The sequence below is a fragment of the Papio anubis genome, chromosome 13 (genome assembly GCF_008728515.1).
Source record: "Papio anubis isolate 15944 chromosome 13, Panubis1.0, whole genome shotgun sequence".
Taxonomy (NCBI): Eukaryota; Metazoa; Chordata; class Mammalia; order Primates; family Cercopithecidae; genus Papio; species Papio anubis.
The window spans coordinates 93757719-93775160 of NC_044988.1; the positions used below are offsets into that span (position 1 = coordinate 93757719).

General features: G+C 42.4%; 1 protein-coding gene across 1 annotated transcript in view; it reads right to left on the minus strand.

The window, feature by feature from the left end:
• PSMB7 (proteasome 20S subunit beta 7) overlaps nt 1-17442 on the minus strand; it is a 61962-nt gene that overhangs the window by 19425 nt on the left and 25095 nt on the right. The window contains exon 6 of the mRNA XM_003911250.4: nt 11858-11916. Within this exon, the coding sequence (XP_003911299.1) occupies nt 11858-11916 (59 nt within the window). The remainder of the gene's footprint in view (nt 1-11857; nt 11917-17442) is intronic.

Below are 17442 nucleotides of genomic sequence, written 5' to 3' on the forward strand. Positions count from 1 at the left end.
CCAAAGCTGGCCACCAGTGGGCTCCAATGCACAAGAACAAGCTCACTTCTTAAAAGGGGGACAACTCAAAATATCTGGTGCTGGTGGGAACCTTTCACCTTCAACAGTGTTTCTCATCATCTATTCTAAAGGCAGAATGGGTAATTTTCCAAATCACCCACTGAACCATAAATGCCAACTTCAATAACTGTTCATTTCTAAAATTAACTGGTTAGCACTATTAGAAATCACTACTTAGAATAATTCCATACAGGACCCCAGGGATTGTATCTTAGGGTTCGGACATCTCTAAAACCTAACGTTTTATGTTAAAGCAAGCCAGAAAATTATTGGGGAAAACTGATACATCTTTTGATCCAATAATAAAGACAATTTATTACATCTAGTGCTTCAGGTCTTAAGGAAAGCCAGTAAGCAGGAATTATGACCAAAATCAAATGACAGAAATAGCCTCAGGGAGAGCCTCTGAAAAGGCCCTTTCAATATTTAAACAAATGTACAATCACCACCCAATTACGGCACAAATCCAGTGTACAAAGGAAGCACGTCAAATGTTTCAATTGTCTCATCTAAATATTTCCATAGCTGCACTAGTTCTTAGCAAAAAATCCATCAAAACCACAATAAGATACCAACTCACACACACCTACCACGATGACTACAATCCAAAGGATGATAAGTCTTGGTGAGGATGTATGGAAATCGAAACCTTCACACACTGCTAGTGGCACAGACGCTTTGGCAAACTCTGGCAGTTCCACAAAAGGTTAAACATACAGTAACTATATGACCTGGCAATCTTGCTCCTAGAATTTCTCTTCCCAAGAGAAATCATAACATATGTCCATACAAAAACTTGTACACCAATGTTCATAGCAGCATTATAAATATAGTCATATAGTGAAAACAATCCAAATGTCCAACTAATGAATAAATAAGTAAAATGTGGTATGTCCACACAACAGAATACTATTTGACCATCAAAAGAAATAAAATACTGATATATGCTACAACACGGGTGAAATACCACACGAAGTGAAAGAAGCTAGGCACAAAAGACCACACATTATATGATTACATTTATATGGAATGTCCAGAATAGGCAAGTGTACAGAGACAGTGGATTAGTTATCGCCTAGGGCTGGGAGGGTTGGGGGAAAATGGGGAGTGACAGCAAATAAGAATGGAGTTATTATTTTTTTAAGGTGATGAAAATGTCCTAAGATTGACTGTGGTAATAGCTGTACATCTCTGTGAATACACTAAAAACTACTGAACTATACACTTAAGAACAGGTGAATTGCATAGGTGTGAATTATCAATGAAGCTGTTATTACGTAGTAATAGAACTAGGTATCCCACACTTTTAGAATAGTAGACCTAAAAAAGTAGTCAAAACATCTGATTAGTTACAAGTCAATCAATAAACTCACACTTTAATATTAATTTCTTTAAAGCTAAGACACCAGCACAGTGGCTTCTGCCTGTAATTCCAGCTACTCAGGAGGCTGAGACAGGCAGATCACTGGAGGCCAGGAGTTCAAGACTAGCCTGGACAGCATAGTGAGACCACTTACCTAAAATTTTTTTAAAATTAGCTGAGTATGGCAGCACCCTCCTATATTTCAGCTACTTGGGGAGGCTCAGGCAGAAGGATCCCTTGAACCCAGGCATTCAAGGCTGTAGTGAGCTATAAGTGTGCCATTGCACTCCAGCCTGAGCAACAGAGCAAGATCCCATCTCTAAAAAATAAAAATAAATAAATAAAAGCTAGAGATTGGCCAGGCACGGTGGCTCATGCCTGTAATCCCAGCACTTTTGGAGGCTGAGGTGGCAGATCACCTGAGGTCAGGAGTTCAAGACCAGCCTGGCCAATACGGCAAAACAGCATCTCTACTAAAAATACAAAAATCAGCCGGGCATGGTGGCGTACACCTGTAATCCCAGCGACTTAGGAGGCTGAGCCAGGAGAACCACTTGAACCCAGGAGGTGGAGGTTGCAGGCGACAGAGTGAGACTCCATCTCAAAAAAAAAAAAGCTAAGGCTCATAAAAAACAAAAATACCAGCATAAATCTTTTTTTTTTTTCTTTCTTTGAGACAGGGTCTCGCTCTGTAGCCCCAGGCTGCAGTGCAATGGCACAACTCACCAGCCTTGACTGCCCTGGCTCAAGCGATCCTCTCTCGCCTCAGCCTCCTAAGTAGCTGAGACTACAGGGATATACCACCATATCCGACTAATTTTTTCTATTTTTTGTAGAGACAGGGTTTCATCATGTTGCCCAGGCTGGTCTCAAACTCCTGAACTCAAGCGATCCGCCCATCTTGGCCTCCCAGAATGCTGGGATTACAGGCATGAGCCGTAGCGCCTGGCCTAGCATAAATCCTTAAAAGCATTTAATGAGAAAATAATTTTGGGTCTAAATACACATTTTTCCCCCCAAGACAAACGAGATACCGAAAAAGATGTAACAACCAAATATAACCTTAAAACCTAAAAATCGGAGAAGTGAGTCAAGTTCAGCTCATTAAACCGACACCTATTAAAGCACCATAAGAAAAACAGCCTGAAACACCATCAAAACAGATAGGAAAATCATTGTTTATAATAGTTATCGAAGGTCGGGGGTTTTTTTTGTTTAATTTTGCATTTACGCAAAACTCTGTGTTTGATGCCAACAGGGTTCAAGTTGCACAGGAAGGTGCTTCGGCTAAACACAGATAGTCTTCCTTGATCTCCATTGTCTGCTGTGTGGGTTCCGCCAGCAAACCTCCCAGCGAGTGGTCACCTTCCTATGGAGTCATTAAACCTCTGAATGTCAGCTGGTGGGATTAGCCAGCAGCTTCCACACCTGAGCCCCTGTGGCAGGGACAGAGGCATTTGGATCAAGATCACTAATGAATACAGAATTCATATGCCGCTTGTCAGGGCTCCTGAGCTCAGAGTCGCACAGATGCAACCTAAATAAGACGGAGGACAGAACAATCGTTGACGAAGATTAAAAAGTTTTGGCAGTTGGGAAAAAAAGAACACCTCATTATTCAAATATGATAGTCTTGCTTTTTTTTTTTTTTTTTTTTTTTTTTGTTCAAGTTACAAACGGACAAATGCCATTCACCAATATTTAAAGACTTCTTGGTCTCATTACTAAATTTGAAGAGGGCTGTGCTGTCTGTACATCAGCCAAACTGGGAAAACAGCTTTCCTGTAAAACAGCTCTCTTATAAATAATATTTGAAAATTTTAGGGGAATAAAACAATCACAGGCTATTTAGTGTAGAGAGCAGTTACAAAGTGAAAACAAAAATCTAGAATTAAAAGGAAAAAATGAACAGCCACATGATTTTATTATATTTACTAACATCTCTGTATCTCTGACTTCCTTAAACCTTTCTGTTCCCGGGTTCCCTCCAATCACAGAGCTTGCCAAAGAGGGTTACACACCTTGTCTGACACTTGTTTGGCTTTCTGCCGCCTTCACAAGACCTCATCAGATAAAAGGAACAGCCCAAGCAGCCCACACCTCTGCTCACCTGGAATAAGATGTCTTTCCCAGTCTTGTTAAAGAATTACAGGAACAATAAAATGTTAAAGAATTAAAGAAATAAGATGTCTTTCCCATTCTGTTGTGAAAAAATGACAAAGAGGCAGATATAGCACAGTGGCTGAACCCATCGGAGGGCTCTATCGTCAGGCTGACCAAGGTTCAGACTCTGACTCTTCCACTGAGTGTGTGACCTCTGGCCAGTTATTTGACCTCCCTACGGCCCAATTTTCTTCTCTACAAAATGAAGACAACAAAGTACTGAACTCAAGCAATTGCTGAAAAGTAAATGAAATAATATACCATTGTCTATGACCACCACCATATGCCTGTCTCCAATATTACGCTTTCAGATAAGAAGGACTGTATCTATCTATATCACGCTATAAATTCACCAAGCCTGATGCCAGCACAAATAATCACATTAGTCGTTGCTATGCGATGTTTGTATCCTACTACTGAATAACTAAAAAAATAAAAGCAGCTGCCATATTTTAGAGCCAATTTTGTGTGAGCCACCATCTAAGGTGTTTTACAGGCCACATCTAATGCTCACAGCAACGTGCAGGCAGGCAGGTAGGTCTCTGTTCCAATTGTACAGACGAGGATGCCCCTCTTCCCAGAGTCCTGATGTGAGGACAGAGGAAACAGACCTGCAGCCCAATCCTCTAGCTCCTAAGCCCCACGCCCCTTTCCATGCGACCATATTGAACTCAGGATATGTTCTCCTTTGGGATCATTCTATATGCCAAATTGCACAGATTTTTTAATCAAAATAATGTAGATCTCTCACACTATTGTCCATCTGCAAAGCACAAATGAACCTGCAACTCAGTGTCTTCCTAATACTGGACTTATTAAAAAAACACACACAGTTACTTCTAAGATTTGCTGCCAGAAAACCATACTGGTATCAACTCTCATTATTTAAAGTGGATCTATAGCTGCCTGCAATGACAGATTAATTCTGTTTCCTTAGTAGCTAGGTGTTTGGCATCACGTTTGTGAGGTAACCACAAGCCTTTAGGGCGAAAGCTGCTCACATCTTTAGCAATCTATAAGGGCTTCTCTAGAGGCCAACACTTGCCGAGTGATGAAATATGACTCCATAAATCAGACGGCTGAAGTAGCGCTTGTATACGTCACCATCTATCTTCATAGCTTCTCTCTGAAGGGTGTAGGATAGCAGCTCATCCCTCGGTATTGCAACCAGAGAAAGGACCATCACAGTTGGCATTGACTAAGCATGTGCTACTTAAAACTGAAGACACACTAAGACTAGGGAAAAAAAGATCCTGCTGGTGTTAGCACGCCTCAGGCAGTGGTAGAAGCTTCAGCAACTCATCTTCAAAAGGCAGAGAGCCAGAGCTCTAGAAACCTGCAAAAATTGGCTAAGCCTGCAGTCTTCATTTCTTTAAGTTGAGCATCTTCAAAGTCTAGAATTCTAACTGTAGGGCACAGCAGCTGCCACTGCAGATCTGATCCTCTCAGCTTTTGGCAGCTCTCAACTTGAGATTCTAGCAAAAGAATTTTTCAAGTTGCTATTATTGCCTGTCATGGATTTATAAATATTGTGCACTATCTGCTGTGGCATGGCTCTCATGGGACGCCAGAGCATGCCAAATGCATAACAGAATGAAAAACAGTTTCTATTCTTCAAATAAATGCTAATTTTTTTTAACTGTGCTCACACGATGTGTTTGGTGACCAACTTCAATAGTACAGAATATGTATCAGAGAAGGGGAAAAAAAGCTGATTGTCTTTTCCAGCAGCATTCAGCTGCTACTTTCATTAAGCTTGTTTAATTAGATTCCAGATGCTAATTTGCAAGTCGATACCAGAGGGTGCAGGACAGTTTGCCTTTGAATCATCTCCCTGTGATGTGAGGGTCCTGCCGCACACCACTACCCTTCAGCGGCCCTCGCACGATATTCTGACAATTAGTGCAAAGAGGGGGCAGTATTGATCTTGACACACTAAATATTAATCTTCTACCCATTTTAATGAATTGTAATCTCCAAGAGTTTAAATTTCTCAGTAGGCCAAATGAAAACATCCCTTCTTACAAAGAAATGGAATGGAAGGAAAACTCACCTACATTATCGGATTCATTTAATTCTCTCTCCCTTAAAACCAAATACATGTTTCATTTTAGAAATTTTCAAGATACATATCTGCCAAGCTAGCACCATATTTCCAGGTACCATGGTCAAACTCCTTATTCTTAACTGGAAAATGGACTGAAAATGCCCCAGCATGGTTATCACTAGTTTTCCTGTCCAGCTAAGCTAGCCTATGGGTAACAACCAGGACCAGGAGCTGAATTCTTATACCAGCCTTAACAATAGAGAAAAAAAAATCTGGGGGAACGCTCTCAGCAATTCATCATCACCAAAAAACCTCTCATCTAACTGACCCCTTGTCATCAGGTCAACTTACACTTTTTATCCACCCATTCAACACATACTGGCTGAATACCTACGATGCACCAGTCACCATACTAGGGCAAGGGAACAGAAACGACCAGGTGTACCCACAGTCCCTGCCCGAGAAGAATTCGGGCTCACAGCAAGGGAACAAACAAAAAAATGAAAATTAGAAGACCACTCGAGGTAGCGTTTAGGCCAAAACTGGGTGAGACTTTTTGAAGATTTTTAATGTGCCCTAAGCTCACAGGGTTAGTTGAAACTCAGGAACTGAGGACTTTTACTTGAGGCAAGTCATGGCTCAGATAACTTAAAACAGCAGAAGCCCATCTTGGGCATTTACGAATCCCAGCTGGGTTTCACGCTTCCGCTTTTTTGGCCTGTAATTTCCCAATGAGCATTTGCCCTTTGCCCCATCTTCATTTTCCCTGTGTCCTTAATGGGGTGCTTGCTTTGCTGACTCTGTGCCCCAATACTGCATGCTATTTGAGAAGTGTGCTGGTTATCATCCTCTGTTATCTTGAAAAGAGGTTCAGCACTTTCCGGATAAGAAGAGAAAGTCCCTTCCATTTCCCAGGTGTTTTTGATAACTCAGACTAAGCTCAGGGTTCTCCTACTGTCTCAAGGCAACACACACATACTGAACCTCAGGAGCTAAGAACAGAGATGATTTCATGGCCCCTGCCCTCAAGGAGCTCCCTCTCTCACTGGCATAGAGGAGATGCCTCAGAAAACAACAGGACAGGTGTGTACAGTGCAGCACAGGGACACAAATAAATGAAGCAGCAGGCCGGGCGCGGTGGCTCAAACCTGTAATCCCAGCACTTTGGGAGGCCAAGACGGGTGGATCACGAGGTCAGGAGATCAAGACTATCCTGGCTAACACGGTGAAACCCCGTCTCTACTAAAAAATACAAAAAAAAAAAAAAAAAACTAGCCAAGCGAGGTGGCGGCGCCTGTAGTCCCAGCTACTCGGGAGGCTGAGACAGGAGAACGGCGTAAATCCGGAAGGCGGAGCTTGCAGTGAGCTGAGATCCGGCCACTGCACTCCAGCCTGGGTGACAGAGCGAGACTCTGTCTCAAAAAAAAATAAATAAATAAATAAGCAGCAACTGAGGGTACTGCTGGGGGGCACCAGAGGTAAGGAGTCCATGGCCAGCCAGTGTACGCTATATTCAAAGAACAGTGAGCAGACAAGAATAACCAAAGGGAACCTATGTTCCCCCAAAATTTAATCCCTGGGCTTACACGTGATGGTGATATATGAATCATTTTTATTTCTATTAATAGTATGTACCCACTTTCATGTGTCTTGAAGAAAAATACAGGCTGGCCATGGTGGTTCATCTGAACTCAGGAGTCTGAGACCATCCTGGGCAACACAGTGAGACCTCATCTCTACTAAAATTCAAAAAAATTAGCCAAGCGTTGTGGTACACAACTATAGTCCCAGCAACTTGGGAGGCAGAGGTGAGAAGATCACTTGAGGCTGGGAAGTTGAGAGTGCAGTGAGCCCTGGTCATGCCACTGCACTCCAGCCTGGGCAACAGAGCAAGATCCTGTCTCGAAAAAGAAAAAGAAAAGAAAAGTAGAACCAGTACATCAAATCCAGGATTTCAGATATAAACTGTATTTTAAAAATAAATTTAAGTTAAAAAGGTGAATCAAAATGGTTGTGGGAAAGATGGAGAATGGAACTGACTGAAAAGGGGCCCTCAGGGTTAAAGAAATGTTCTCTGTCTTCATTTGAGCGCCAAAACCCACTCAACGATATACACTCAAGATCTGTGCACTTTACTCAACGCCTGTAATCCCAGCACTTGGAGAGGCTGAGGTGGGCGGATCACGAGGTCAGGAGATCGAGACCATCCTGGCTAACAAGGTGAAACCCGGTCTCTACTAAAAAATACAAAAAATTAGCTGGGCGTGGTGGCAGGCGCCTGTAGTCCCAGCTACTGGGGAGGTTGAGGCAGGAGAATGACGTGAAGCCGGGAGGCAGAGTTTGCAGTGAGCCAAGATGGCGCCACTGCACTCCAGCCTGGGTGATAGAGTGAGACTCCGTCTCAAAAAAAAAAAAAAAAAAGATCTGTGCACCTTATTACATGTAAAATATACCTTAATTTATTAGAGTTAATTTAAATTTTCAAAAAAGTTAATAGAGCAGGTGGCACCTGGATATGGCAGAAACCTTAAATGTAATGTGTAAATGACAAGTTCAAAACACAGTGGTAGGCTGGTCCTGCCCAAGAAATGTTCTAATAGCTACAGTTTAAAAAGTAGAATTAGATGATATTTTATTAATATGTTTATTTAGCCAATACACTTAAAACAGTACTATTTAACATATAATCAGTATAAAAGTTATTGAGATGTTTTAAAAGCTTCCTGCATTAAGTCTCTGAAACCTGGTGTGTGTTTTCCACTTACAGACCCTCTCAACTGACATTTCAAACGCTCAATAACCACCTGAGGTTAGCACTGGACAGTGCAGCTAGAGATGACGAGAATGCAAGAAAGGTTTTTAAGGTGGGAGGAACTTGTATTCCATAAATATTATAGTCCAAAGGCCCAGCACTATCCAAAGTACAGGTTTGTAGACCAGGAAACAGAAAGACTTTGGGCTTCCTCTATTTTGTTATTTGTTTCAACAATAAAGCCAAGAGTTTGTTTCATAAGTCTGGCCTAAAAATTACTGTTGGTTAAAAAATTTGTTATTACAACAGCCTAAAACTGCCCCTTTGCAACGCAATTCTCTGTGAGTGAGTGGCAGTTGCTGTCCTGGCAACCCATTCTAGGTGTGAAAGGCAGCAGTGCTGTTCTCCTGGCTTTCTGTCTGAGACACATCCAGAAGCCCTTCCACGCCGAAAGGAAACAGCAGGCTTAGTCACCCAATTCTGTGGTCTCTAATTAGGCAAGAAAAGTTATCCTGGGCTTCTGGACACAGAAAGTAAGTCTCCCTGGAAAGAAGGAAAAGTAAAAGTTTGGAAATTTTAAACCAAAATGTCTTTGTTATGAGTTCTATACAAACGCAGAACCAGAAATGACAGTTGCCTTGGCTGAATCTAAAATGGTGTCCTCTCAACTTTGCTAGGCAGTCTCGGCCTTCATTTAATATTCACCAAAAGCAAACAGTGTGGTCAGCACAGTTAGTGGCTTGGTCTTCGCAATAAATGTTTCCTACTAACTATTAACATCTCTTGAGATCTTTGAACAATTATCTGCTGACAGCTGTTATTCTATTATGTGCCTTCTGTTTACTTTCAAACTCAACCACTAAAGAAGGAGGTACCATCTTCACCTTAATGAAGTGATTTTCGGCCGGGCATGGTGGCTGACACCTGTAATTCCAGCACTTTGGGAGGCCAAGGTAGGCAGACTGCTTGAGCTCAGGAGTTCCAGACCCACCTGGGCAGCATGATGAAACCCAGTCTCTACAAGAATTGCTTGAACCCAGGAGGCAGAGGTTACAGTGAGCCGAGATCATGCCACTGCACTCCAGCCTGGGTGACAGAGTGAGACTCTGTCTCTCCCTCTTTTTTTTTTGAGACAGAGTCTGGCTCTGTTACCCAGGCTGGAGTGCAGTGGCATGATCTCGGCTCACTGTAACCTCTGCCTCCCAGGTTCAAGTGATTCTCCTTCCTCAGCCTCCCGAGTAGCTGGGATTACAGGCGCCTGCTACCACGCCTAGCTAATTTTCATATTTTTAGTAGAGACAGGTTTCATCATGTTGGTCAGGCTGGTCTCGAACTCCTGACCTCAAGTGATCCCCCTACCTCGGCCTCTCAAAGTGTTGGGATTGCAGGCACGAGCTGCTGCGCCCGGCCGAGACTGTCTCAAATAAATAAAGTGATTTTCACTGATTGTCAGTGTGCATGTGGTTTCAATAACAAGTGAATAAAAACCAGTCACCTAAAACTGTCCATTTAAATAATCAATGTGAAATAAGAATATGGCCAACCTGTTTCAAGGTCTCACAGCTAATGCAGAACCAAGTGCTCCCAGTTATGGACGCAACTGATCTAAGAAACATTCTTCAGATTGATAGTATCAATTTTATTGAAGGGATGCTGACATTCCCCTTTACTTCCCAAAATCACATCAAATACTAAATTCACAGCCTTTGAACCATTTCAAATCCAAACTCTAAATAAGGTAAAATTAAGTCACTTCTAATGTACCTCATACTCTCAACTTTTCCTGCAATTCTCATTTTTATTTAACATACACAAGTCCAATCAAAGCTTTCAGGAAGATTTGAAAAGATTAATGTGTTTTAAAGAAGGATTTGGCATTACTGAGGTGATTTTCTAAACAAAACTCCGAGTCTGCCTCCCTGTACCTCTGTGAATTCTAATGGATGTGTAGAACCTTAGGAACTCCTCTCCTGTAGTTAGAAGACTGGGGAACTTTTTTCTTTTCTTTTTCAAGTGACCTAGTATTAATATATCCTATTTTTTCTCTATATTTAAGAAGGCCAAACAGAAAATAATGCTGATATGGGAACAACTGTTCACATTGAGAAATGAGAACAGAATCCTAATCTCATTTATAGTCTATACTTGGACTTGTTTACTATTCTTAATTGGAACAAGACACTATCATTTTTAGCATAAAACCCCTAAATTCTATACACTGTGTTTTAATTCCTGCAGCTATCCGAGAAGGGAAGGAATCTAGCAGAGTGACCAAGTCACTTATTTGAGCTATCCCCATGTACCGAGGGGAGGCGTCGCAGTTTCCTGCAGAAAACCCGTCTGTCCTGGCTGAGCAGTATCTTTACTCCTATTTTCTCTGGCTTTGACAGCACTTGGTCCGAACCTAAAGGGTAGAGACAGCTTCAGAGTTCCAACGACACTTGGTGCTCCAATGACAATGAGATGACGGAAGAACAAAGTATTTTTAATATGCAGTCTTTTCCAAAGATGACTGGACATAAGGCACTGTCAAAAAGCAATTCCCAGAGACACCCTCTGGCCCCTAAACAATACTGCAAAGTCAGAAATGGCAGAAACCTATATACTAAGAAATAGGGTAAACCACTCATAAACTACCTATTAATTGTTAAAAAGAAGTTGATACTCCCCATCAAAAAATTAATAACCATCAAAAAAGCTTATGTGCCGAATGCTGGTTTAGCGGCAAGGATGTAGTGCCGTGGAGGAATAACGTGGTACCATGATGGATCCAGGCATATCCAACATTCCTGTGACAGTGACCATGGAAGAGCTGTGTATTTGTCCTGAAGATGTGGGGGGTGGGGGGTGGGGACAATCTATCATTAAAGTAGACTTAAGTGGAGTGTCATTCAGAAGATACCACCTTCCCCCACCACCAAAGAAAATACAATAAAAGAATCTCTCATACATGTATCTGAGACACCAGATCACTACACTCTGAGATGATTCCACCACATGCATGGTCTTGTCCCCATCTTCTGCCAGATGCAGAATCACCTATAGGGATTTTTAAAACTGCCTCCATTTTCAGGTTATGTCTCTGTAACATGCCAAGACATACACCGTTTTTTCTATTCTTAGTAAGAACAGAAAAACCTGTCATTTTGAGATATCGTGACACAGAAAGCTTGGTGCACAAGAAAACATTCCACGTTGTCGCTGCCTTTACAGTCCAGAAGATTCCTAGACAGCCCAAAGCCCAGAGCAAAAAGCTGGATAGCGCTGGTGCCTCAAGCCCAAGGAAGGGCACAGCTGGGCCACTACAAAAGGAAGCTGGTCTCTTCGGCAAAGAGACCATCTGTGCCAAAGAACATTCCAACTAACAACAGTGCCGTACAAGCTCGGGAGGAATCAGCAATCAATTTGTAAATGTTCAAGACAAAACCAGAAAAATCTCTGAAAGAGAATAAAACTGCAGGGACTTACATACCTCCATGTCTGGCCTAAACTTATCTTCAAATACAGCCATTGCTGCCAAGGAGCCAGAACCTGTAAGAAAAAAGTGCACTTTTAGTGTATTTTATGATATATCAGCTTCTCCATCTCAAGTTTACCTAGGGGCAACAAAAACAGCAAAACATGCCCAGTGTCTCATTCAAGTGCAGTGTAAATATTAATTCCACAGGGCCACATAAACCAGGTGAAAACAGTGCTCTTCAAAAGCCCGGAGTCACACTTACCACTATCTAAGGTAAATCTGCAACTGGTCCTACTTCCACCACTGACAGGTATAACTGTAAATTATTCACAATAAAATGCTGAAGCATGAAAATGAGGTTATGGAGAATTTGGATTTTTTTCAAACAGTGACTGCCACATAATTTCCCATGTTCTATGTTGTGAGTCTAGTGCTCCATATTGTGCCTTGGCAGGCTGCTGGGTATAGCGCTAAATACCAAGCCAGTTCGAAAGAAAAGATTGTTTTAATGAGCTGGCCCTGGTAGAGTCACCTTGACACGCAGGGAAGAAACTACCGCACCAGCAATGGTAATAGAACTGCGAGCAGCAGCCACCAGGTTATTCCAGCCACAACTGTAAAACACTTTATTATGTGGCATTTATTTGGAGCTATTATTTTTAGTTTGTACTTTGAAGAGTAACAGCTGAATAGACAAAATGACAAAGAAACAAAAATTTATTATCACAATAGCAAATGGCTGAAAGGTTATGCTGCATAGACATTAACAGATAGCAAATTTATCCCTACAAAAGTAGGATGTAAAGGCATTACGAATAAGTGTGGGCTCCCTTTGAATGGACGCAAAAGGCAGCTCAGCACTCCTTGAAAATTTAAATTTGCTTTGTTCAAAAACCAGAGAATCCTTAGAAAATCATCATCTTGTCTTTACAGGTCCTGGCAATATTTCAGTATACTCCACTTTTGGAGAGAGGATAGAGTTGCCCACAATTTTTTACTCCAATTAGAAGATTTTTTTGGCATTTATTACTTTTTAACTTGTTTTGCATAACACTATCTATTTAGCTAGGTCACAGAGAAAACCATATTTTCTATTTAAAATGATTTGTGTACATCGCTTGACCACCTCAATGGTTTAGCAAAAGAAAAAGGCAGCGATTAAACAGTTTCAAATGAGGTGTCCTGCTGATTTTATCAAGTCTGCTGAATGTATAATGAAAAAGGAGAAGCTGACAGCAACGCCGCGTTGAGAAAATACAGACTACCTTATCTGAACCATTTAAGGAGGTCCAATTATAGATCAAATTTAAAGGGTAGAAACAGCAGATTTACAGACACAAATCAATGAACATGGTAATCCCGATGAATATGACAGATACTCCTGTTAGGGAATATTGCTGCGGTTGAGGATCATTACCTTCACAGTACCGGATACATCACATCTAAAGCAGTAGGAAGCGTCAAGTGTAGACCAGCATTACAAGCAATGACTATTCATTTAGGCTTTGGGAGCAAAAGGCAACCCCATTTTCCCCCCTCACAATTTTTTCTCCTTTTAAAAAAAAACTAAAATGGTGATCTAAAGGGACATTAAAAGCCCTCTGAAAAGGAGACAGAAATTAAACAGATATAAAACTAGTACACTCGGATAAAACTAGCACATAGGCGAGAGCAAATTCAGCAAAACAAACCTCTGAATTTCAAAGTAAACATGTCCTTGAAGATGTGGAAACAGGGTCAAACTCCACCAACGTTCTGTGAGTCACACGTTTACTCTGAGATTCAGGGGTCACGGGGAAAAGCAACCCAAGTTGCTGTTTTCAGGCCCAGGTGAGAGCTAGTCTCAGACTTACTAGTAAAAGCAAGCTGGTTTTGTGTGGAAAGCGAAAGACAGCTGCCATGAATGAACGAGGCAACTGCAAATGAAGAATCTCAGCAAAAAACACTTCTAGATATAAACCAATCCTGCAGAGCATTTGTGAGCAGGCTGGCCTCTTCCAACGAAGTCCAGGAGTATCTCCACGAAGAGCCCAAGGGTAATCAACCAGAGGTCCGAAATAAACATTTAAAAAAGGACAGGGAGAAGGCAGGTATTTAGCTAGGAGCTAACAACTTGTGGAAAACTGTAATGAATTGTTAAAAGAGAAAAACAAGCTTACCTTAAAGGCATTTTTCCTTAAAAATCACTAGCTGTTTTTTCCTCCGGGGCCATTCCTTTCTTTGGCAGTTTCACAGTAAATTTTTTTTCTTTTTTTTTTGGCTCTATTCTTTTTCCTAGGCACATATATTTCCTTCTGCTCAGCTTCACTCAATAATTTAAGAAATGAAAAATACTTCCCTCCCCAAATAATTATTTCTTTAAAACCTTTTTCCTGGTTGGGCACGGTGGCTCACACCCGTAATCCCAGCACTTTGGGAGGCCGAGGCGGGCGGATCACGAGGTCAGGAGATGGAGACCATCCTGCTTAGCACAGTGAAACCCCATCTCTACTAAAAATACAAAAAATTAGCCGGGCGTGGTGGCGGCGCCTGTAGTCCCAGCTACGTGGGAAGCTGAGGAAGGAGAATGGCGTGAACCCAGGAGGCGGAGCTTGCAGTGAGCCCAGGTCACGCCACTGCACTCCAGCCTGGGTGACAGAGTGAGACTTTGTCTCAAAAACAAAACAAAACAAAACAAAAAACCTTTTTCCTGCCTAGAAACAATACTACAGACAAAATTTCTATAAGTGGAAATCACACACTAAACCCACAGACTCTTGGAACAAAAGGGTCTCTCTCCAGTGTGGGGAGGCTCTCTACATTATCAGACAGGCAATTTTGTCATGTTTTTTTAGAGCTGAAAGGTATAAGACAAGTAAACATAGGACTTGGGACTTTTACTACACTGTATTTCTGACTTCCCCTTTTTGTACCTCAAAAAAATATATATATATACACACACACGTGCACGCGCACACAGACACACTCTCGAGAAGTTTTCTGAAAAGCAGGAGCTTCCCAACCTGATTCTGCTTCCCATGAAATCAAAGACAAGTGGGCCCCAAAATAAACTTGAAAGGGAAATTCAACATTAAAAATAATTTCCAAATCACTTGCAAATTAGCTCGTGCTCCGAGCTTTTCAGGAAAGGAGGACTTTGGTGCCCCCTTTTCAGAAACACACAGAAGTGTTTGGAGATAGAAAACCTGTCAACAGTAGGTACCTCTGAATGTGTGTCTGCCATTTAGAAAACTGGGGTGAGAATTTAAAATACAACTGCAATTGCCTGAAGTGACAAGAGAACATAATTTCAAGGCAATGCAGTGGGAGACACAAGGAACAAGAAGTTGGCCATTTAAAAAAAAAAAAAAAAGATGGTAAACTCAGACCAGTATTCTTTAAAGATAACTTCATTCAAGTTTCCTAGATACTGGTCCAACATCCAAAACCATATACAATAAATCACCAGTCAAATGCCATTCTATTACAGCCACTATGTGACCTGTAGAATGTTAAAATATTATATCCTCTTTCCCCATAAACCACTAACAACGCCCTGAGACATTGTTATTTCAGCATCAACTACCTAAGCTGGCACCCTCTTCATAAACAAAACCAAGGTGAAAATCTTTTGAAGGATCATTTGCTCTGAGTTTTTATTCCAAAAGCAGAGACATCTTAGACGTCAGAACTGTCTGATTTCCCATTAAAGAACAGATACACAGAAAAGCCAGGGCACAGTGTGGCCAAGACTGGGTCTCTGCGGTACACACGAGTATGCCAGAGAAGGAAAGGCATGTCAGAGAGGACATGCAAGAGTGAGGCCTCAGAGAACTTACTCCAGTTGGGAGGAGAAGGAAGCCAAAGAGAAGAACAAGGGCCTTCTGCTGAGCACCCGCCAGGTGCCACGCAGTCTATTTTAGGTCATTTCATCATCCTCACAGCAACCCACTAACGTGAGAAAGCTCCTTCTCTAGGACTACAGGAAACAAGCACAGGGGCAGGATTCCTGTCTCAGCTGTGACCCTATGTCGCGTTCTCATACAGAAAGTCCTATATACCACAATACAGTTGAGAGAGGACATGCAAGACCTTCCATGACCAGGTTTCTACCTCCTTCTGCTCCCTCCCATCCCCCATACACACCCCTGATACTCCACCAACACCACACTGCCCATGATTTCCTAAATGCCCATGCCAGTTCAAGCCTATCTCACACTGCACATGGCAGTCCGTTTGCCCCGAGAGTCCACAGAACTCCCAGTCACCTTTCAAACTCCAGCTGAGAGAACACTTCTTCCTAGAACCCTTCCTTGGTCACCCCCCAGCCACAGGGTTTACCACTCTCATCTCTGCAACTTGTCCATCCTTTCATATCCACAGCCCTCATCCCCAACAGTCTCTGACACATGGCAGCATTAGGAGAGACGCTTATTGAAGTAAGCTGCACAAAAAGGTGAGGCCAACTGTCCAAATGAGGGAGCCGGAAAAAACTCTGAGCTGCCCCTGAAGGCGTGAGGATAGCAGTAAATGCCTTGATAAGGTGTAAAGCAATATTTATTGCCTAGTTTACCATACTAGGCTGAATATAAGACAAACTCAAGTGTAAAGCCAGTTCAATTTTCTAAAAGGAAAAAGGGCTTTAAAACCGCAAAACCAAGTCCTATTGTACGTCCTAGTCCAGTCCAAACCACTGTGATATCACAGGAGTGAACGGCCCTTCCTGGATTTCTGCATTATATTAACACTACTGACACTCCCAGTCTCATCAGTAGTTTCCATGAAGCTGCTCCCTAGCAACCTTCACCAAGCCTGCCTTTTCAGCACATCCACGGTTACTGAGTACCCAGTATTGCTTCCAGAACAAAGCTCTTTGAAACAGAAAAACAAGGTGCAGTTCAGTGACCAGCACTTAGAGAGGTGACTATAAGTAAGGACACTATGATGGCTACCTAGTCCCCTCAGACTGACCTCCTGCATCAACTGCCCTCCCCCGAGCCCACCTAGATACCCTGCTCAACGCTCGCCACCCCAACCCACCAAGGAGCTGGGCTGTGGAGAGACAGGGAGGCAGGAAGGACAAATGTCTCCTTCCCTTTCACCTGCAGGGCCCTCCCCCATCCACTGCACGCACTCCACAGCTGCTCCAGCTAGGTCCTCATTCAAAGAGCTCCTCTGCAACCAATGCCCTGTGGAGTCCTGGAAAGAGCACCCGGCCTGTTTCCCAGTTGTGTTAGGGCCAGACTCACCCACAGACCCTCGAGACAACACTCTGGGTCACCTGCATCTGCTAGGCCCCGGGAGAAGGGGTCCCACCCTCTTGTCGCCTGCATCTGCTGAGCCCCGGGAGAAGGGGTCCCAAGCACCAGTTCCACAAGGACCACACCTCCAGCCAGTCTGTTAAAATGAAACATCTTATAACAGCAGGCCCACTGGCTTATAAACAACATTACTAGCTCCTCTAAGAATGTAAAATGAAAACCCTGAAACTCAGAAAAATACATGCAACATGCCCAACATTAGTAACTAAAAAGAGCTCACAGATAAATACATCAAGACTCCAACGGAGAAGACAGTAGTTTACAAAAGAGAAAAGGCAGAGGCCAATACACATTAAG